This window comes from Coregonus clupeaformis, chromosome 21, assembly GCF_020615455.1.
Source record: "Coregonus clupeaformis isolate EN_2021a chromosome 21, ASM2061545v1, whole genome shotgun sequence".
Classification (NCBI taxonomy): domain Eukaryota; kingdom Metazoa; phylum Chordata; class Actinopteri; order Salmoniformes; family Salmonidae; genus Coregonus; species Coregonus clupeaformis.
The window spans coordinates 49,384,616-49,407,087 of NC_059212.1; the positions used below are offsets into that span (position 1 = coordinate 49,384,616).

At 43.2% G+C, this 22,472-nt stretch overlaps 2 protein-coding genes across 2 annotated transcripts; one reads left to right on the top strand and one right to left on the bottom strand.

Moving 5' to 3' along the window:
• Positions 1-1,514: 1,514 nt before the first annotated feature.
• On the top strand, positions 1,515-14,113 carry LOC121534449 (low-density lipoprotein receptor class A domain-containing protein 1-like). Its single transcript, XM_041841042.1, has 3 exons — positions 1,515-1,665; positions 11,691-11,819; positions 13,880-14,113. The coding sequence occupies exons 1-3, from the start codon at positions 1,515-1,517 to the stop codon at positions 14,041-14,043; spliced, it is 444 nt and encodes a 147-aa protein (XP_041696976.1). The 3' UTR covers positions 14,044-14,113.
• A 54-nt stretch (positions 14,114-14,167) lies between these two features.
• Positions 14,168-18,322, bottom strand: lrrc42 (leucine rich repeat containing 42). The gene is made up of 7 exons (XM_041842433.2): positions 17,757-18,322; positions 17,427-17,558; positions 17,096-17,217; positions 16,766-16,851; positions 15,569-15,682; positions 15,394-15,478; positions 14,168-14,794 (listed from the first exon to the last, which is right to left on the bottom strand). Exons 1-7 carry the CDS (start codon positions 18,158-18,160, stop codon positions 14,439-14,441), a joined length of 1,299 nt encoding a protein of 432 aa, XP_041698367.1. The 5' UTR covers positions 18,161-18,322; the 3' UTR covers positions 14,168-14,438.
• Positions 18,323-22,472: the final 4,150 nt, after the last annotated feature.

The window sequence follows — 22,472 nt, forward strand, 5'->3', positions numbered from 1 at the left end:
AGACTGTTCGATGCCCATTCATTGGGGTCACCTGATGAAGGTAAGACAAATTATTTATTTGTCTGTCATCACCTAGAAATAGAATAATAAAATAATAATAATAATAATAATAATAAATAGTTTGCTTTAAATGTGTTATTATTAGTGTGTGCAGTATGGTATACACAGGAATCACAACAATACATGGCTCTGGTCAAAAGTAGTGTACTATACGGATGCCATTTCAGACGTTAACTATAGACTTGTACAGGATCTGTCGCTGGGCTGTGGCCTTGCTCCCCTCTGTCTGTCTGTCTGTCTGTCCACAGACCGCTGTGGCCAGTGCTGCAGCAGACGAGCTGTCTGTCTGTCCACTATACTACTAGCTGTAGGAACAGTCCTGGCTGTGGTAGGGGTTACACTCGCTCTGGTCTTCGGGATCCCCAAACCACCTCCTGGTAAGATAAATAAACATACTGGTCTGTGCTGGATCACTATTATCAGGGGAAGGGACTGTGGGTCTGTCTCCGTCCATTAGTGCATTAGTCACACGCGTTATCTCAGACAGCACTGGCCCGATTCTGACATAACTTGGGTGAATGATGCATGTTTTACAAAATCACACTGATTGGCCAGACGGTGGCGCTATAACAAGAGATTGAAAATGCAAACTTTGAAAGGTCACACACCTCACCCCCGTTTGTGTCATGAAATTCAGTACATAAGTCCCTCTCCTCACAAGGAACACATTTGATTCAGTGACCCATAAGGTCCGCCATTGATGGATTTTTGCCATTTAAGAATTTTGTGAAAAACACTTAAAACGCTACTCTTCGGACACCGAATGACCGATCTGTACGAAACTTGATATGTGGCATCTATGGACAAAGGCTTCTCAATGCAATATTTTCCAGATTAGTACCTAAAACAACGTTCATGTGGGCGTGGTCTGGCACATAAAGGAGTCAAGGATATTCAAATTGTAACAAAATTTGGTACACATGTTGCAAACACTGTCAAGACTCAACATATGCAAGAACATTCATATCGACCACATGGTGGCGCTATAACAGGAACATGTTTATATCTCTTGATCTGTTTGACTCGGTGTTGAAATTTGGCACACATGCTCAGGGAAACGCGTCTAGCTAACCCACGTGATATCTCTGACACCACTGGCCTAAGTTTTGACGAAACTTGGGTGAATGATGAGTCTTGCCATAGAGATCCGTCATTTACAAAATTGGGGCGCTGCATCATTCGTAGGGGACGAGATGTTTACTGTTGTCTTGTTTATCCATGTAATCGAGTGCTATTGTATGCAGTTACTGATATCTGCCACAAGATGGCAGTAAATACTACCCTTCGGTAACATCCTGGGTTTGTAGGCCTATTTGTTGTGAAGCATCTCAGAGTAAGAGTGCTGATCCCTGTTCTTTCATTATGATCTAAAAGTTCAAACTGATCCTAGATCAGTGACACTACTCTGATGCTTTGTGGATACTGATCCCCAGTTCTAGTAATGAGGGTTTGTAATGTCCCCTGTGGTAGGCCGTATCTGCAGGACAGAGGACAATGTGACAGGCTTCCTGTGTGATGACAGAGTGACCTGCATCCCGCCCTCTGACCTCTGTAACGGGGTCGTGACCTGCCCCAAAGGAGCCGATGAGGACACACACATGTGCAGTTAGTCAATAATGTTCTTATTGATTTTTCATTTTAGTAATTTATTTTTTATTTAACCTTTATTTTATCAGGGACTGAGACCAAGGTCTATTTTACAGAGGCGCCCTGAATTACAAAAAAATACACATCAAAATATAAATACAAAATCCAAGCCGAAAGAAAAACACATTCATCAGTAATAAGGTCCTCAATCAGCTTTCTGAATTGCCCTAGAGGCACCAAAACATCACATTTAAGAAAATGTTGAAGATTGTTCCACAAATGAGGTGCAAGAAAACTAAAAGCTGACTTACCTAACTCAGTAGAGACCAACGGAATTTCCAGTTAGCCATCCCTGAGACCGGGTGTGGTAACTCGTATGTCTGAAGTTTAGTAATGACGTTACGTACAGTGGGAGTTTTTGTAAAAGGGCTTCTTTATGCATGAAAACATAGCAATGTATCAACCCACGTGACATCAAAGAGGACCAACCAACTTTCTGGTAGAGAATGCAGTGATGTGTGCTAAAACTGTCACCCATAATAAAGCGCAGTATGCTGTGATAAACTGCATCTAACGGCTTTACTGAAGTGGCAGCTGCGTTCATATAGATGATGTCGCCATAGTCTAGGACCAATGGGAACGTCGACTGAATAATCTGCTGTCTACTATCGAGAGGCAGGACCTATTTCTATAGAAGAAGCCCATTCTTATTCTCAGCTTCTTAACTAATCAAATCAAATTTGATTTGCCACATGAGCTGAATACAACAGGTGGCGAGTGGCGCAGTGGTCTAAGGCACTGCATCGCAGTGCTAGCTGTGCCACTAGAGATCCTGGTTCGAATCCAGGCTCTGTCGTAGCCGGCCGCGACCGGGAGACACATGGGGCGGCGCACAATTGGGCCAGCGTTGTCCAGGGTAGGGGAGGGAATGGCCGGCAGGGATGTAGCTCAGTTGGTAGAGCATGGCGTTTGCAACGCCAGGGTTGTGGGTTCGATAAAATAATGTATGTGCTAACTGTAAGTCGCTCTGGATAAGAGTGTCTGCTAAACAGTGGCGGCTGGCCGATAGAGGGCGCTAGGGCGCCGCCCCCTTAAATAAAATTATTTTAAAAAATAAAATAAAAAATAAATAAAAATAATAATAATAATAATAAAAACATCAGTATGTCAATATTTGTGTGTTTGAAATATGGAATGCACACAGTAATATGTGTAAGATATGATAGAAAATCATATTCGCAATCGCAACCTTTCCTCTGCCTGTCAAACGCCTCGTCAGCTCTGGGCGATACAGAAAGTGCCCCGAGGAGGCGGGTCTACGTAGCAGTTAAGCCAATTGCTAATTTAAGATATGAATGTATGACATAAAATGTAGCTAATCAGCGATTTTAATTCCGAATCCAAGGAGGGCGATTATTTTATCGCCCCAAGCTCGCCCCTGATAAAATAAGGACCGGGCTCCAGTGGCGCCATTTTTACTAGACGACAATGGCGAGCGCAAAGCGTTACTCCTCCAAGACCCAACCTAACTCGGTGAAATCTCTCCTCCAAGATCCGTTTGAGAGGAGAACTTTGTCAGAGAAAGTTCGGGTGAAAGAGCTGGGCCCAGATCAACCTGACCTCTCAATCAGACAGCAGGCTAGCGAGAAAGGGAAGCAGTATATGCGCGGCTTCTCCCGTAGCTGGTACACCAGGAAGGCTTGGCTAGCTGGGTGCACTGATGCTAATGCTTTATTTTGCTTTCCGTGCTTGCTTTTAAAACGACGGGGTCAGATTCAGCATGGACAGGTACCGGAGTGAGGGATATGAAGCACCTGTCAGAGAAGGTAAAGAAACATGAGAACACCAGGGCACACATGGACAACTCTGTAAAGCTAGCTGTATTAGGAAGGGGTGAACATTGCTACGCAGCTGGATGACGGCCACAGGATTGTGGTGAGGAAACACAATGAGGAGGTGGATAAAAACAGGCACATTCTATCCAAAATTATCGATTGTGTGAAGTTCTGTGGGGCTTTTGAGTTGGCCTTGCGTGGGCACGAGGAGACTGACTCCTCGGACAACCCCGGCATTTTCCGGGGCTTAGTGGATTTTGTTGCCTCCCTCGACAGTGTGCTGGAGGAGCACCTGAAGACAGCTACCGTTTTTAAGGGCACGTCAAAGACGATACAGAACGAGCTGTTGGAATGTATGCTGTCAGTGCTTAAGGATTACATCCTGGAGGAAGTAAAGAGTGCTGATTTTATCGCCATTCAAGCTGACGAGACGACTGACGTTTCCACCCACTAACGTGTTTCCAGACCATCAGAGACTCTGGGAACTTTGATGCCCCCGACTGTCAGAGAGGCGGGGGCTTTGTGAGGATGCTCGAAGACGAGGCTTTCTGTTTTTCCTGGCACTGTTCCACAAGATCATGCCAAATGTGGACATGCTTTTCAGCCAGCTGCAGAAGAGGAACATCGACCCTGTCTTCATTAAAGCACTTGTCCAGAGGTTCACAGACAGCATGCTAACAATCAGGTAAATAACTATATTTACTATTGGCTGATAAAGATGTTGTTAGAAAGATGAATAGTTCACTTACAACAGTTTAAAAGCCTAAATGTGTCTGGTCATCAAAGTGAGTGATTATCATAGAGCCGTCACAATTATATTTGTTTTAGTATTTTAAAAGGAAAGAGAAGACACAATCAGACGTTGATAATAATGCAGGAAAGTACTACACAGTTTGTAATAATTATTCAGGTGTCCACCAGGTCAATTTCTAGAAGAGGCCTAGTTGTTATTGAAGATTAACTTTATTGCTAAGTGCACAGCAGAACAAAATGATGTTGCATCCCTCTCACAAATGTAATAGAAAAAGGCTTTAAAACGTAATAACATCAGTTAATTATGTACATCACAGGTTAAAAGCAGTTACTAGACATAGTTTGTGTGTATATACACACTGTCTGTCTGTCTGTCTATATATATATATAAAATTCCTGTACAAATAAGATGACAGACACACACACACAGAGCAGCTCTGGCCGCATGTTTCTTTGTATATAGTTGACCTTAGCATAAAAAAATCCAGTTATATATGGTACTCTAGAAAGTCTTAATAGTGTCTTTGCTAATATTACTGTATATATGTTGTTTTGTATCAATTAATTGTTGCAGTTCTGGAGCACATTAACAATTAGTCACATTTAGTATGATCATAAAATACTGTATGCTATTCTTCCAGTCAAAGGTTTGAGTTCATCCACTTGATATCCATTTCTATATTATACATCCTTTTATACAGTGTAAGATTTCCTATAAACTTTATAATAATTTCATGTTATTGTCCACTTTCCACTCTGTTCTGACAGCATGCCTGTTGCGTTGCCTGTTTACTACCAATGGTGAAAAGTTCACTTTAAATGCAAATGAAAGGCTTGGGTTTGTGTAATATGTTTTTGTGTAAGAATGCCTCAACTTTTTAATATTGGCATTAAATAATTACTGAATGTTTCACTGAGCACTGCTGTCCTGCAGTTTGTGTTAAAATATATCGCGATGGTTACAGGAAAAAAAAAGTATGGCACAGCCCCACCGAGAATATTTTTCACCAGCCGCCACTGCTGCTAAATGACTAAAATGTAAATGTAGACCTTAGAGTGAAATGCTGACTTACAAGCCCTTAACCAACAATGCAGTTTTAAGAAAAAAAAGTGTTAAGTAAAAAATAGATAAGTAAAAAATTAAAATAACAATTACAGTGGGGAGAACAAGTATTTGATACACTGACGATTTTGCAGGTTTTCCTACTTACAAAGCATGTAGAGGTCTGTAATTTTTATCATAGGTACACTTTAACTGTGAGAGACGGAATCTAAAACAAAAATCCAGAAAATCACATTGTATGATTTTTAAGTAATTCATTTGCATTTTATTGCATGACATAAGTATTTGATACATCAGAAAAGCAGAACTTAATATTTGGTACAGAAACCTTTGCTTGCAATTACAGAGATCATACGTTTCCTGTAGGTCTTGACCAGGTTTGCACACACTGCAGCAGGGATTTTGGCCCACTCCTCCATACAGACCTTCTCCAGATCCTTCAGGTTTCGGGGGCTGTCGCTGGGCACACGGACTTTCAGCTCCCTCCGAAGATTTTCTATTGGGTTCAGGTCTGGAGACTAGCTAGGCCACTCCAGGACCTTGAGATGCTTCTTACGGAGCCACTCTTTAGTTGCCCTAGCTGTGTGATTCGGGTCTTTGTCATGCTGGAAGACCCAGCCACGACCCATCTTCAATGCTCTTACTGAGGGAAGGAGGTTGTTGGCCAAGATCTCGCGATACATGGCCCCATCCATCCTCCCCTCAATACGGTGCAGTCGTCCTGTCCCCTTTGCAGAAAAGCATCACCAAATAATGATGTTTCCACCTCCATGCTTCACGGTTGGGATGGTGTTCTTGGGGTTGTACTCATCCTTCTTCTTCCTCCAAACACGGCGAGTGGAGTTTAGACCAAAAAGCTCTATTTTTGTCTCATCAGACCACATGACCTTCTCCCATTCCTCCTCTGGATCATCCAGATGGTCATTGGCAAACTTCAGATGGGCCTGGACATGCATTGGCTTGAGCAGGGGGACCTTGCGTGCGCTGCAGGATTTTAATCCATGACGGCGTAGTGTGTTACTAATGGTTTTCTTTGAGACTGTGGTCCCAGCTCTCTTCAGGTCATTGACCAGGTCCTGCCGTGTAGTTCTGGGCTGATCCCTCACCTTCCTCGTGATCATTGATGCCCCACGAGGTGAGATCTTGCATGGAGCCCCAGACCGAGGGTGATTGACCGTCATCTTGAACTTCTTCCATTTTCTAATAATTGCGCCAACAGTTGTTGCCTTCTCACCAAGCTGCTTGCCTATTGTCCTGTAGCCCATCCCAGCCTTGTGCAGGTCTACAATTTTATCCCTGATGTCCTTACACAGCTCTCTGGTCTTGGCCATTGTGGAGAGGTTGGAGTCTGTTTGATTGAGTGTGGACAGGTGTCTTTTATACAGGTAACGAGTTCAAACAGGTGCAGTTAATACTGGTAATGAGTGGAGAACAGGAGGGCTTCTTAAAGAAAAACTAACAGGTCTGTGAGAACCGGAATTCTTACCGGATGGTAGGTGATCAAATACTTATGTCATGCAATAAAATGCAAATTAATTACTTAAAAATCATACAATGTGATTTTCTGGATTTTTGTTTTAGATTCCGTCTCTCACATTTGAAGTGTACCTATGATAAAAATTACAGCCTCTACATGCTTTGTAAGTAGGAAAACCTGCAAAATCGGCAGTGTATCAAATACTTGTTCTCCCCACTGTAATTAAAGAGCAGCAGTAAAATAAAAGAACAGTAGAGAGGCTATATACAGGGGTACCGGTACAGACTCAATGTGTGGGGGCACCGGTTAGTCAAGGTAATATGTACATGTGGGTAGCGTTAACGTGACTATGCATAGATAATAAACAGAGTAGCAGCAGCGTAAAAGAGGGGGTGGGGTGGAGGGAACAATGAAAATAGTCTGGGTAGCCATGATTAGCTGTTCAGGAGTCTTATATTAAGAAGCCTTTTGGACCTAGACTTGGTGCTCTGGTACCGCTTGCCGTGCGCTAGCAGAGAGAACAGTCTATGACTAGGGTGGCTGGAGTCTTTGACAATTTTTAGGGCCTTCCTCTGACAACTTCAGGAATCTTTTCAGTCTCCTGAGGGGGAATAGGCTTTGTCATGCCCTCTTCACTACTGTCTTGGTGTGTTTAGACCATGATAGTTTGTTGGCGATGTGGACACCAAGGAACTTGAAGCTCTCAACCTGTACAGCCCCGTCGATGAGAATGGGGGCGTGCTCAGTCCTCTTTTTTTCCCTGTAGTCCACAATCATCTCTTTTTTCTTGATCACGTTGAGGGAGAGGTTGTTATCCTGGCACCACACGGCCAGGTCTCTGATCTCCTCCCTATAGGCTGTCTCATCATTGTCTGTGATCAGGCCTACCACTGTTGTGTCGTCGGCAAACTTAATGATGGTGTTGGAGTCGTGCCTGGCCATGCAGTCATGGGTGAACAGGGAGTACAGGAGGGGACTGAGCACGCACCCCTGAGTGGGCCCCCGTGTTGAGGATCAGCGTGGCAGATGTGTTGTTACCTACCCTTACCACCTGGGGGCGGCCCGTCAGGAAGTCCAGGATCCAGTTGCACAGGGAGGTGTTTAGTCCCAGGGTCCTTAGCTTAGTGATGAGCTTTGAGGGCACTATGGTGTTGAAAGCTGAACTAACTCCTCAATATGCTTTTTAAATGACAACTTTTCATCTATCCAGATATTTGTAAGCAGGGACACAATCAATATGGACACCAACCAAAGTACATATGTTTAAATCAGAGCTTTTTTTTTATGCGCTCTAGATAACAACATATACTTAGTTTTACCTGCATTCAATACTAATTTCAGATCAATAAAGTTTTCTGTAATACAATGAGGGCAGACTGTAGTTCAGATAGAGCCTGGTCAACCGTGGGGGCAACAGCATACACAACAGTATTATGGGCATACAAGTACAGGTTACCATTTTTTAATGGACAAGTCAATGTAAACAGTACAAAGTACAGGACCCAGAATTGACCCCTGCGGGATGCCTTTCATTATGTCCAGAGAACCTGATTTAACACCATCAGTAGATACACATTGAGTTTTATCTGTCAAGTAATTTTTAAACCAATTAGATTTAGCCTGGTCTAGGACAATTGAGGAAAGCCTCTGAAATAGCAGTGAGTGATCAACAGTATCGAAAGCATTTGACATGTCAATGAAGAGGGCAGCACAATGTTGCCTTTTATCCATACAGTTAACCACATCATTTATAACTAGGGATGCAACAGAGCTAGTGCTATGACCTGGTCTAAAACCCCACTGATGTACATTTAGTATACATTTCAAATATAATAAAGATCTTAGCTGAGAATTAATCAAGGATTATGATATTTTAGGGTCACCATCTTTGTGAAGGGGGAGTACATGGGTCGCTTTCCAAACCTTGGGGAAAGTACCAGATATAATCGTAAGGTAGAAAATATGGGTTAATGATTCAGCAATCAGGGGTGCAGAGAGCTGCAGCAAAAATGAATCAAGCATATCAGCCCCAGTGGATTTTGTTTTGATAACTAATCTTAAGCAAGGCATCTAGCACATCACAGATAGTAAATTGCTGAAATAAAAACAAAGACTCACTAGAAGTTGACGTGTTAACCGTCGAGTCAGCTAGAGGCTGACAGAGGGAAGAGCAGGCGATTGGCTGACCAGGGTCAATCAAACCACCATTTTTCTCAAATAAAAAGCCTGCCGAGATAAAATGATGATTAAAAGCATCACTTATCCCCTTCTTCTGTTATGATGCCAGAGTCAGACAGAACTTGCTTAGGCAGGGAAGGAAATTAATTTGTACACTTCAGTGCATTTACCGTTTACAAAATGTTAAAGTAGCTTGATTTAGCATTCCTAATCGAGAAAGTACATTTGTTTCTCAGTTGTCTGAAAAATTGCCAGTCCACTACAGAGACAGTTTTCCTTGCTTTGGCCCAGGCCTGGTTTCTCATCTGAATGAGCTCAGATTGCTCTGAAGAAAACTAAAAGTTAAATCTACAGTTGAAGTCGGAAGTTTACATACACCTTAGCCAAATACATTTAAACTCAGTTTTACACAATTCCTGACATTTAATCCTAGTAAAAAATACCCTGTTTTAGGTCAGTTAGGATCACCACTTTATTTTAAGAATGTGAAATGTCAGAATAATAGTAGAGAGAATTTTTATTTCAGCTTTTATTTCTTTCATCACATTCCCAGTGGGTCAGAAGTTTACATACACTCAATTAGTATTTGGTAGCATTGCCTTTAAATTGTTTAACTTGGGTCAAACGTTTTGGGTAGCCTTCCACAAGCTTCCCACAATAAGTTGGGTGAATTTTGGCCCATTCCTCCTGACATAGCTGGTGTAACCGAGTCAGGTTTATAGGCCTCCTTGCTCGCACACGCTTTTTCAGTTCTGCCCACACATTTTCTATAGGATTGAAGTCAGGGCTTTGTGATGGCCACTCCAATACCTTGACTTTGTTGTCCTTAAGCCATTTTGCCACAACTCTGGAAGTATGCTTGGGGTCATTGTCCATTTGGAAGACCCATTTGCGACCAAGCTTTAACTTCCTGACTGATGTCTTGAGATGTTGCTTCAATATATCCACATCATTTTCCTTCCTCATGATGCCATCTATTTTGTGAAGTGCACCAGTCCCTCCTGCAGCAAAGCACACCCACAGCATGATGCTGCCACCTCCATGCTTCACGGTTGGGATGGTGTTCTTCGGCTTGCAAGCGCCCCCTTTTTCCTCCAAACATAACGATGGTCATTATGGCCAAACAGTTCTATTTTTGTTTCATCAGACCAGAGGACATTTCTCCAAAAAGTACGATCCTTGTCCCCATGTGCAGTTGCAAACCGTAGTCTGGCTTTTTTTATGGCGGTTTTGGAGCAGTGGCTTCTTCCTTGCAGAGCGGCCTTTCAAGTTATGTCGATATAGGACTCGTTTTACTGCGGATATAGATACTTTTGTACCTGTTTCCTCCAGCATCTTCACAAGGTCTTTTGCTGTTGTTCTGGGATTGATTTGCACTTTTCGCACCAAAGTACGTTCATCTCTAGGAGACAGAACACGTCTCTTTCCTGAGCGGTATGATGGCTGCGTGGTCCCATGGTGTTTATACTTGCGTACAATTGTTTGTACAGATGAACGTGGTACCTTCAGGCATTTGGAAATTGCTTCCAAGGATGAACCAGACTTGTGGAGGTCTACAATTTATTTTCTGAGGTCTTGGCTGATTTCTTTTGATTTTCCCATGATGTCAAGCAAAGAGGCACTGAGTTTGAAGGTAGGCCCTGAAATACATCCACAGGTACACCTCCAATTGACTCAAATGATGTCAATTAGCCTATCAGAAGCTTCTAAAGCCATGACATCATTTTCTGGAATTTTCCAAGCTGTTTAAAGGCACAGTCAACTTAGTGTATGTAAACTTCTGACCCACTGGAATTGTGATACAGTGAATTATAAGTGAAATAATCTGTCTGTAAACAATTGCTGGAAAAATTACTTGTGTCATGCACAAAGTAGATGTCCTAACCGACTTGCCAAAACTATAGTTTGTTAACAAGAAATTTGTGGAGTGGTTGAAAAACAAGTTTTAATGACTTCAACCTAAGTGTATGTAAACATCTGACTTCAACTGTATCTTTGACTCTGAATAATTTAAAAGGGGTGTGTTTATCTGCCTGAGGAATAAATATGGAGGATACATTTTCTAGAGCCAACTCAGGGTCAGGAATACAGGAGACAGTGGCTAAATCAGAGTAGAACTTGTCATGTAAATACCCTTGAGAAGAAGGCTTTAAAAAATGTATCTTAATTAAACGAGGATTAGTATTTTGCAGTTTGGTATCGCTAATACCTTTAGCAGACACTCTTATCCAGAACAACTTACAGATAATGCATTCATCTTAATAAGACAACCACATAGCAGTCATTTACATTTTACATTTACGTCATTTAGCAGACGCTCTTATCCAGAGCGACTTAGTTAGTGAGTGCATACATTTTCATACTGGCCCCACTTGGGAAACGAACCCACAATCCTGGCGTTGCAAGCGCCATGCTCTACCAACTGAGCTACAGGGGACTAGTATGAACCATTTTTCCATCCACAGTCTTTGTGTGTAATGTCATACTGTATATAAAAAAAATCTAAGACAGCTGTGATGGAAACAGGAAGTTTCGGTACAATTTTATAAATTTGTTCGTTCGACATGGTGCGATTTTTTTTTCAGGTTGAGAACCGCTGTAGTTGGGTTAAGAACCCCAGGGGTTCTAGAACCTCAGATTGAGAACCGCTGTAATTGGGCTAAGAACCCCAGGGGTTCTAGAACCTCAGGTTGAGAACAGCTGCTCTAAGTAAACATGTCCATACTTTTCCTTTCAGGTGATCTCCCCAACAACCTTCCGGGGGGTCTTGTGTTTCGATGTGGAAACCCTCAGTTCTGGGTCTTTACTGACAAGAAGTGTAACAACTTCAACGACTGTGGGGACTGCTCTGATGAGATTGGACCCTGTGAGTTTTATTATTCAAATCAAATTTTGTTTGCCAAAGCCGCCGAATACAACAGGTGTAGACCTTACAGTGAAATGCTTACTTCCAAGCCCTTAACCAACAATGCAGTTTAAGAAAAGAAAAAAAAAAGTCAAGTAAAAAATAGATAAATAAAAAATAGCAAATAATTAAAGAGCAGTAGTAAAATAAAATAACATTAGGGAGGCTATATATAGAGGGGGGTACCGTTGCAGAGTCAATGTGCGGGGGCACCGGCTAGTCAAGGTAATTGAGGTAATATGTACATGTGGGTAGAGTTAAAGTGACTATGCATAAATAATTAACAGAGTAGCAGCAGCGTAAAAGAGGGGGTTGGGGTGAGACAAATAGTCCGGGTAGCCATGATTAGCTGCTCAGGAGTCTTATGGCTTGGGGGTAGAAGCTGTTAAGAAGCCTTTTGGACCTAGACTTGGCGCTCCGGTACCGCTTGCCGTGCAGTAGCAGAGAGAACAGTCTATGACTAGGGTGGCTGGAGTCTTTGACAATTTTTAGGGCCTTCCTCAGACACCTGGTATAGAGGTCCTGGATGGCAGGAAGCTTGCCCCCAGTGATATACTGGGCCGTACGCACTACCCTCTGTAGTGCCTTGCGGTCGGAGGCCGAGCAGTTGCCATACCAGGCGGTGATGCAACCAGTCAGGATGCACTCGATGGTGCAGCTGTAGAACTTTGAGGATCTGAGGACCCATGCCAAATATTTTCAGTCTCCTGAGGGGGAATAGGCTTTGTCGTGTCCTCTTCATGAATGTCTTGGTGTGTTTGGACCATGATAGTTTGTTGGTGATGTGGACACCAAGGAACTTGAAGCTCTCAACCTGTTCCACTACAGCCCCGTCGATGAGAATGGGGGCGTGCTCAGTCCTTTTTTTCCCTGTAGTCCACAATCATCTCCTTTGTCTTGGTCACGTTGAGGGAGAGGTTGTTATCCTGGCACCACACGGCCAGGTCTCTGACCTCCTCCCTATAGGCTGTCTCATCGTTGTCGGTGATCAGGCCTACCACTGTTGTGTCGTCGGCAAACTTAATGATGGTGTTGGCCATGCAGTCATGGGTGAACAGGGAATACAGGAGGGGACTGAGCACGCACCCCTGAGGGGCCCCCGTGTTGAGGATCAGCGTGGCAAATGTGTTGTTACCTACCCTTACCACCTGGGGGCGGCCCGTCAGAAAGTCCAGGATCCAGTTGCAGATGGAGGTGTTTAGTCCCAGGGTCCTTAGCTCAAACTTGCCTTGTCAAATTTGATGCTGTAGTAGTAGGTTACAGATTACCGTCACATGAACACTTATTTTAACATCAAGAAATTGTAATATATAAAACGTAATAGAAGTTAGTTGAGTGGTCATCAAGATTCTCGTTTTTTTAAAACATCTCTTCAGGCCGTGAGGGCAAAATGGTTTTGTTACGGTCTAAAATGGTATGAAAATGCTCGAGTTGAACAATGCTAGTCACTGGTTCTTTCCCCTGCTGTCCAGTAACCTCTTCATACACTGTACAAAGGAGAGATTTGTTATCGGCTCCTTAGCAACCAGGCTGAACTCTTGTTCTGTCTGTTTAGACTGTAAAGATCGTATCACTCACCTCTCTTAGACACATGGGCTGTGAGAACTTTTATCACTAACTGTAAGTCGCTCTGGATAAGAGCGTCTGCTAAATGACTAAAATGTAAATGTAATTTGTTTTAATGCTTTAAGGGAGTAGAGCTAAGTACCCCTTATCGCTCATGTAAGTTTGCCTCCCTTTTGGAGGGGTAAGCAGTTCTTTGTGTAGATGAGGTATATAAATGACTGGGTAATTTGTAAATGTTTCTGTTCCTCCCCGGTATATCTGGAGTTAACTTCCTTGCAATTGCTTGAATAAACTATTTTTACAAATCTGGAAAATGAGCTCTGCCTGATCCTTGGAACAGGTTTTTCGTCAATGAGACATTATTTCAGTATCAAATTGTATGTAATAGACGGTGTTTAGCATGTTCCTCTATATTCAGACATGCACAGTGACAGTGAGGTGCATGTGCTTCTCAGATGCTGGCTGTGCCCCCTGTGGTGTGGACTGGTGGTCCTGCATACCGGTGGACTTCCAGTACTGTTCCTGTATCCCTCGCGGTCTATGCCGTGACGGACGCCAGCACTGCTACGACTGGTCTGACGAGTACACCTGCCCCCAAAAGTTTAACCTGCTAGACTGACTGCCACATCCATCCCCCTCCCCTAATCTCTGAACCAAATTCGAAGGCGTGTACTCTGGCCATGTGAACATTCTGTCACCAGAGACTGCATCCACCCCAATGATCAGAATCTTGAACAGTTACAATAATAGCAATATACTTTTTATTTGTAAAAAGTTAAAAACGTAAATAAGCAGCAGATTGACCAAGAAAATACTACAAGTGTTCCTCCACACCTCCAGCTAGGAAGTGCTTAGGGTCCGCTTAAACAAAAAAAGCCACCAAAGTTAACCTAGAGGTGGAAGCTGACCTCTGCTGGATGCATTGAGCAGTGCAGCGTCAAGCCCCCATGCACACATTTGGAGACCGTGGACCTCGGCTACGGAGAAGGTACGGACAGAGAAAGAGACGAAGCATCAGTAACTGTTGAGCAGATCCAAGTCCTCTGCTGTGAGAGTTGGTGATGATGAGGAAGAAGCACGTTTAGCAGGAGGGCTGTGATGATCACTGTCCCCGACCTGGTGTTTACGAGGCCTCTTCTGGTTTTGGGAACAGGGTTTTACATGTCCGTTGGTGGCCCCTGCGATTTCAATGCTGTTGAGTGACGAGGGCTTAATTTGTCCACTTTTAGTCCCTGTGCATTGGGTCTGATTTGTGTGTGTGCTTGTTGCTGGTTTATAAAAATGTATCCTCTCCCTGGTCTTGTCTTGTTCTTTCTCCTGGATCAGAGGTGATGCGCTTAGGATTCCTCGGACAAACTTCTCTCTGCCAACTGAAGAGCAAATAGTACTTTAGTCTTGTTTACAACAACAGCACCTGTGCTGACAGCCGGGTCTTGTTTACACTAACAGCACCTGTGCTGACAGCCGGGTCTTGTTTACAACAACAGCACCTGTGCTGACAGCCGGGTCTTGTTTACAACAACAGCACCTGTGCTGACAGCCGGGTCTTGTTTACAACAACAGCACCTGTGCTGACAGCCGGGTCTTGTTTACAACAACAACACCTGTGCTGACAGCCGGGTCTTGTTTACAACAACAGCACCTGTGCTGACAGCCGGGTCTTATTCATAACAACAGCACCTGTACTGATAGCCGGGGTGAGACATTTATTTTTATTTTTTATTCTGAGTCAACCAGCCATCTCTGTCCAAGACTTGAGCAAGCTGGCCACTGCAGAGACAGACTAGCTCAGAAAATAGCCTGGTTCAGATCGGAATGTGCTTATAGCCAACTCCCCTAACCTCTGACATGTATGGTATGGCAACGACTGTCAGATTTGGCTGAAGAACAAACAGATCCAGACCTGGCTAGCTTTGAAATGGTCTTTCATTAAAACAGTGATGTAAATACAAAGGATGTTAAAACTTACAAAAGCGAATAGCTGATGTTCTTGACTCTTGGACCTTCTTTGGTTTGGGCATTTCTGTTGCACTCAACTCCCACCGGTTTACCACCTGTCACAAACATACATGCCATTCAAATAAAACAAGTTATCAATAAACTACTTTAGTACCATAAAATGTGTTTCACAGCAGGAATGTTACCTGCTCTGCCCAGCCTTGTGTTTTACAGCAGGAGTGGTCGAAGGCCTCCAGCAGTTTCTCAGACAGGACCAACCCCATCGTGTTCCTCAGGGTCTGCTTTAATGACGGGCCAACCTGCGAATCAAACGGTATACATTTCACCCTCAGTTCCGTTGGGTATAAGTGGTGCCATCTCGTGGAAGACATGTTCCACATAGGAAACAAGAGGCCAGTTAGGGTCAGAAGAGGATCTTAGCTATGGTCTTGTGCAGAGCTCCAGACGGTGCGAGCCGGACATTCTACATAGAAAGGTAAAATCATGATTTGGTCAAATAGTAAAGTAGTGCATTGTTCTTATGATTCCTGTAATGAAAGTGTCTGCCTGAGGCCTGCTGCTGTGTTCAGCGAGTCACACTCCCTCTCCTTTCCCGGGGGGGAAAAAAATGCTCAGGGAGAAAAAGTGTTCTGATTGTATAACATTTTGAAATCCTATTGCAGGGAAAACACAGCTATCCTGTTGTCACCGTTGAAGAAAGGAGGTTCAGCTTTCCGTAGGTAATTTTTATTTATTTCTCAGCTCTCAATTTTGAGCTCAAAACCAACTATTTTTTACAACCAAGTTATTTGATATGGCTTTGAGATACGGACCATATGCGATATTGATTGCATAAAAATGCGCATTGGATTGCATAGGACTCATTGGGTAATAGGCAAGAACTGCAAAAACAAAATGTACTGTTAGATTAATACCTGGCTATTAGCATTGGGTATTATCTTTAGAGTTAGCGTTGGCGATCTTACTAATGTGTTTTGAGTTTCCACTTCCTCAGGTGGTGAATGAGCTCCAAATAAATTAGCCTATGATATTAGTGCACATAAAGATCTAGGCTAATTCATCTCTACTGAACCCCCCCCCCCCCCACCCCCCAAAAAAAAGCCTAATTGTCAACTCAAAATGCATGATAATCACTGGATTAGGTTGAACATTAAAATATTTAGAATCACAACATGAAAAGATGACAAAACAACATATTTCATATAGTCTACTACACTTTTCAATAAAACACTGAATTACTTTATATACAAAAAAATGTTATATTGCGTGAGCGCATGGGCTGGTGCCACCCAACTGCAAAACTTAGTGGCACCAGGGGAAAATGTTAGTCTGGAGACCTGGTCTTGTGGCAGGGAGAAGAACAGAGCAAAAACCCTTCTCACCTTTATGTTAGTTCCTGATACATCAAGACCTTGTAGCTTTGGGAGACATGTGAGATATCCAACTGCCTTCTCAGTGATAGGGTTGTCTGTTGGAAAGAGGTAAGTGTAAACAACTGGTTTGGCGCTATGCTGTGGATCCCCTGGACCATCTATTTTAATAGTCTTATCTAAGGCTTCCTGTCCTTTCACCATTCAGATTTTCCTTCCTAGTCGTCCAAATGAAGGTAAGGATGAGACTAGGAAGCCATGCTATACTATTGAGATGCTCCCCCCTCCATAACAGACTACTCACAGGACAGGTCTCATTAAGACTAATTACTAGAGACTCACAGGACAGGTCCAGTATCTGCAGGTGTCTCAGCCCCCTCCTCATCATCCTGACAGGGGCTGTCAGTCTCTGGAGACCCTGGTCTGACAGGCTATTACCACCCAGGGAGAGCTGGACCAGGCTCCTGAGAAACAGAGAGAAGAACTACAATTGGACTAGGCTGCTGAGGAGAAACAGACACAGGAATAACTTTGAACCGCCACCCAGAAACATTTTTAAATCTGCCTGCTAAAGACACACTGCCTTATGTCAGGGTCAATCACACACTCGCAGTCCAGCCTCAGTGCATTAATTAGCCATTGTACTGTACAATAGAACAAAAATGATTCATACCTGGACAATGCATCTGATGTGAGATGTTGGAAGATGTCGTGGCTGTCTCCCAGTCTGCAGCCAAATAGATCCAAGCACTTCAGACTGTGAAACGTTTTGATCTCTTCCAGCTTTTCAGACAGCAAGGGAAACCTGTGGGGAAATAAGGCAACAGGTAGCCAGCCCATTTATGAACAGTCAATGAAGTGCATCGCAAATTCCTAAATGGGTTGTAGGTTACATAATGTTGGTGGTACTACAAGGTGGGGTGAGTAGGCTAGATATAATGTGACATGGAGGGTGTTTTTAACCAAGCTTTGGGGGGGGTTAATCAAGTTAATCAAGCCTTACCTATGTCGTAAACAAAGTGACCCGAGCACTATGTCCCCGTATGCATCACTGAACAACTGCAGAGCCCTAGGCGCTGCCTCAGGATCTGAGAATATCTGTTTTTCCTCCGCAGCGGCGAAGAGTCTGTCCCCTACTTGTTCAGGGAATCCTTCGAGTGAATCGACATGGTGGATGTTGTACGCTACAAACAGCAGAGAGATGTCGTAGAGGGATTTGGCAGTGTACCTCAAACTGCCTTCTTTGTTATAGGTGAAGACGAAGTGCTCCTTTTTCAACGCAAGAGGGTTTGTTGTTGTTCTGTGTGATAATGAATGCGGCTTCGTCTCTGCGAGCACAATGTTATTGACGCGACGAAGCTGTCCTCTCTCTCGCACATATACCATGCCAGAGTCAAGGTCGACCATTTTATAAGACTTTACTACGAATTAACGACGTTCCACACCATTCATCTAGCTTCAGTAGCTAACCATCAAGTCGTTTTAACAAAAGTTAGCTAAAAAGATTTTCGATTCTGCCGCCAGCTTCCGTTTATAATTCTGGCTGACCAGGGCCTAAAATGACGTCTAGGGTAAATGTATTCATTCGTCCTTCACAATAAAGGTCCCTCACGTAGAGAACCTTCAATTCATTAAACAAACCTTTGCTCCCTCAATTTAGTACAACAATACTTCAACATACAACAATAAAACTCACAAAAGACAAGAGAAAGGTTACTAAAGACAACAAATAAAATAGGACCTTTTTTTAGGGGGTAGATCAGCTTTAATATTGCAGATAGTAATTGTCTGCATCACTTCCAATCCCCCATATGTTTTTTTTTTTCCTCTTCTCTCGCATATATATATATATATATATATATATAACAGTGCCCTCCACTATTATTGGCACCCCTGTTTAAGATGTGGTCGAGGACTTCCAAAAATTCTCATTTTTTTTTAAACAACATAGAACCCAAATGCAAAAAAAGAGAAAAATCCAACCTTTTATTTAAGTACCGGTACATTACTTTGGTGGTGAAAAAAAAAATCACACATTTTGAAAAAAAAAAACTTGAAATCATGTGTCCCACAATTATTGGCACCCCTAACAATTCCACTGAAAATTTTAATTGATTTTTTCTGAATATATTTTTCTGTAGTTGCTAAAGTTGGTCAGGGTATCTAGGAACTTTTAATTAGTAATTCATGACTTCCTGTTTCCCTGGGGTATAAATATGACGTGACACAGAGGCCTAATTCTCTTACCCATTTGTCAACATGGCAAAGACAAGAGAACACACCATTCAAGTAAGGCAGATTTGTGTCGACCTTCATAAGTCAGGCAATGGCTACAAGAAAATAGCCACTCGCCTTAACTTGCCCGTATCTACAGTCAGAGGAATCATTAAGAAGTTTAAAACAACTGGAACAGTGACAAACAAGGCTGGAAGAGGTCCCAAGTTTATCTTGCCACAACGCACAGTGAGGAGGATGGTAAGAGAAGTAAAAAAAAGTCCTAAGCTCACTGTCACAGAATTGCATCAAAGAGTGGCATCTTGGGGTCACAAAGTCTCCAAAACAACCATCAGACGCTCTCTACATGCCAACAAGCTGTTTGGGAGGCATGCAAGGAAGAAGCCTTTTCTCACTAACACTCACAAACGTAAACGTCTGGAGTTTGCTAAGCGGCACTGGGACTTCAACTGGGATCGTGTGCTTTGGTCAGATGAGACTAAGATTGAGCTTTTTGGCAACAAACACTCTAAGTGGGTCTGGCGTAAAACAATAGATGAGTATGCTGAAAAGCACCTCATGCCCACCGTGAAGTATGGTGGAGGATCTGTGATGCTGTGGGCCTGTTTCTCTTCCAAAGGCCCTGGGAACCTTGTTAGGGTCCATGGCATTATGAACGCTTTGAACTACCAGGACATTTAAAATAAAAACCTGATGGCCTCTGCCAGAAAGCTGAAGATGGGTCGTCATTGGGTCTTTCAGCAGGATAATGATCCAAAACATGTGGCAAAATCTACACAAAAATGGTTCAGCAGTCACAAACTCAAGGTCCTCCCATGGCCATCTCAGTCCCCAGACCTCAACCCAATCGAAAACCTGTGGGGCGAGCTAAAGAGGAGAGTGCATAAGAGAGGACCCAGGACACTGGATGATCTAGAAAGATTGTGCAAAGAAGAATGGTCAAAGATCCCTCTCTCTGTGTTCTCCAATCTTGTGAAATGTTATAGGAGGAGATTAAGTGCTGTCTTGTTGGCAAAAGGGGGTTGTACAAAGTATTAACATCAGGGGTGCCAATAATTGTGGGACACATGATTTCAAGTTTTTTTTTTCTAAATGTGTGATTTTTTTTTTTACACCAAAGTAATGTACTTAAATAAAAGGTTGGATTTTTCTCTTTTTTTGCATTTGGGTTCTATGTTGTTTAAAAAAAAAAGGAGAATTTTTGGAAGTCCTCGACCACATCTTAAACAGGGGTGCCAATAATTGTGGAGGGCACTGTGTATATATATATATATATATATATATATATAGCTGTGGAAAAAATTAAGAGACCACTGCAAAATTATCAGTTTCTCTGGTTTTACTATTTATAGGTATGTGTTTGGGTAAAAATATTTTTTTTGTTTTATTCTATAAACTACTGACAAGATTTCTCCCAAATTCCAAATAAAAATATTGTCATTTAGAGCATTTATTTGCAGAAAATGACAACTGGTCGTCTTGGCATGCTCTCTACCAGTCTTTCACATTGATGTTGGGTGACTTTATGCCACGCAAAAATTCAAGCAGCTCGGCTTTGTTTGATGGCTTGTGACCATCCATCTTCCTCTTGATCACATTCCAGAAGTTTTCAATGGGGTTCAGGTCTGGAGATTGGGCTGGCCATGGAGATTGGGCTGGCCATGACAGGGTCCTGATCTGGTGGTCCTCCATCCACACCTTGATTGACCTGGCTGTGTGGCATGGCGCATTGTCCTGCTGGAAAAACCAATCCTCAGAGTTGGGGAACAATGTCAGAGCAAAAGGAAGCAGGTTTTCTTCCAGGACAACCTTGTACGTGGCTTGATTCATGCGTCCCTCACAAAGACAAATCTGCCCGATTCCAGCCTTGCTGAAGCACCCCCAGATCACCACCGATCCTCCACCAAATTTCACAGTGGGTGCGAGACACTGTGGCTTGTAGGCCTCTCCAGGTCTCCGTCTAACCATTAGACGACCAGGTGTTGGGCAAAGCTGAAAATTGGACTCGTCAGAGAAAGATGACCTTACTCCAGTCCTCTACGGTCCAATCCTTATGGTCTTTTGCAAACCTCAGCCTGGCTCTTCTCATTGATGAAGGGCTTTTTTCTAGCTTTGCACGACTTCAGCCCTGCTCCTAGGAGCCTGTTTCAAACCGTCCTCTCTGTGCACTTCACCCCAGCTGCCGTTTGCCATTCTTTTTGTAGGTCACTTGATGTCATCCTACGGTTGTTGAGTGATATTCGAATGAGTTGGCGGTCATCCCGGTCAGTAGAGAGTCGTTTTCGCCCTCTGCCGGTCTGTAGCTTTGTTGTCCCCAATGTCTACTGCTTGACCTTGTTCTTATGAAACGCCGTCTTTGAAATGTTAAGGATGGAAGCAACCTGACGCTCACTGTATCCCTCTGCCAGTAAAGCCAGAATTGAACCCTTCTTTTCCTCACTCAAAACTTTCCTTTTCAACTCTTTTGGCATGGTCAATAGTTCTTTTTTGATTAATATTACTTTTGAGATACTATTAGCACTGTTTTTGCCATCCAGCTGGTCCTATTGCAAGAGGATAGTGATGACCACAGCAGTGGTTTTTATACTTTTCCTCGTTAAATAAAGATTTGGTTAATGTGATCACCTAATCAGTACCTAATTCAGTAGAATGAGGTGTGCCTTTGTTGGAATTCAACAGACACTGGAATGGAATGGCTGTCATACATGTAGAGATGCTGATTTAAGAAACATTTGCAGTGGTCTCTTAATTTTTTCCACAGCTGTATATATATACACTGCTCAAAAAAATAAAGGGAACACTTAAACAACACAATGTAACTCCAAGTCAATCACACTTCTGTGAAATCAAACTGTCCACTTAGGAAGCAACACTGATTGACAATAAATTGCACATGCTGTTGTGCAAATGGAATAGACAACAGGTGGAAATTATAGGCAATTAGCAAGACACCCCCAATAAAGGACTGGTTTTGCAGGTGGTGACCACAGACCACTTCTCAGTTCCTATGCTTCCTGGCTGATGTTTTGGTCACTTTTGAATGCTGGCGGTGCTTTCACTCTAGTGGTAGCATGAGACGGAGTCTACAACCCACACAAGTGGCTCAGGTAGTGCAGCTCATCCAGGATGGCACATCAATGCGAGCTGTGGCAAAAGGTTTGCTGTGTCTGTCAGCGTAGTGTCCAGAGCATGGAGGCGCTACCAGGAGACAGGCCAGTACATCAGGAGACGTGGAGGAGGCCGTAGGAGGGCAACAACCCAGCAGCAGGACTGCTACCTCCGCCTTTGTGCAAGGAGGAGCAGGAGGAACACTGCCAGAGCCCTGCATAATGACCTCCAGCAGGCCACAAATGTGCATGTGTCTGCTCAAACGGTCAGAAACAGACTCCATGAGGGTGGTATGAGGGCCCGACGTCCACAGGTGGGGGTTGTGCTTACAGCCCAACACCGTGCAGGACGTTTGGCATTTGCCAGAGAACACCAA

What these genes read in the sequence shown, in the direction of transcription:
- LOC121534449 (XM_041841042.1), top strand. Translation starts at nt 1,515, where the DNA reads ATGTCCCCTGTGGTAGGCCGTATCTGCAGGACAGAGGACAATGTGACA. An exon ending in TGAGGACACACACATGTGCA is followed by an intron (nt 1,666 to 11,690) that starts GTTAGTCAATAA and finishes TTTTCCTTTCAG; the next exon opens with GTGATCTCCCCAACAACCTT. An exon ending in CTCTGATGAGATTGGACCCT is followed by an intron (nt 11,820 to 13,879) that starts GTGAGTTTTATT and finishes TGTGCTTCTCAG; the next exon opens with ATGCTGGCTGTGCCCCCTGT.
- lrrc42 (XM_041842433.2), bottom strand. Translation starts at nt 18,160, where the DNA reads ATGGTCGACCTTGACTCTGGCATGGTATATGTGCGAGAGAGAGGACAG. An exon ending in GCAGATACTGGACCTGTCCT is followed by an intron (nt 16,852 to 17,095) that starts GTGAGTCTCTAG and finishes TCTTTCCAACAG; the next exon opens with ACAACCCTATCACTGAGAAG. An exon ending in CACAAGGCTGGGCAGAGCAG is followed by an intron (nt 15,479 to 15,568) that starts GTAACATTCCTG and finishes TGTTTGTGACAG; the next exon opens with GTGGTAAACCGGTGGGAGTT.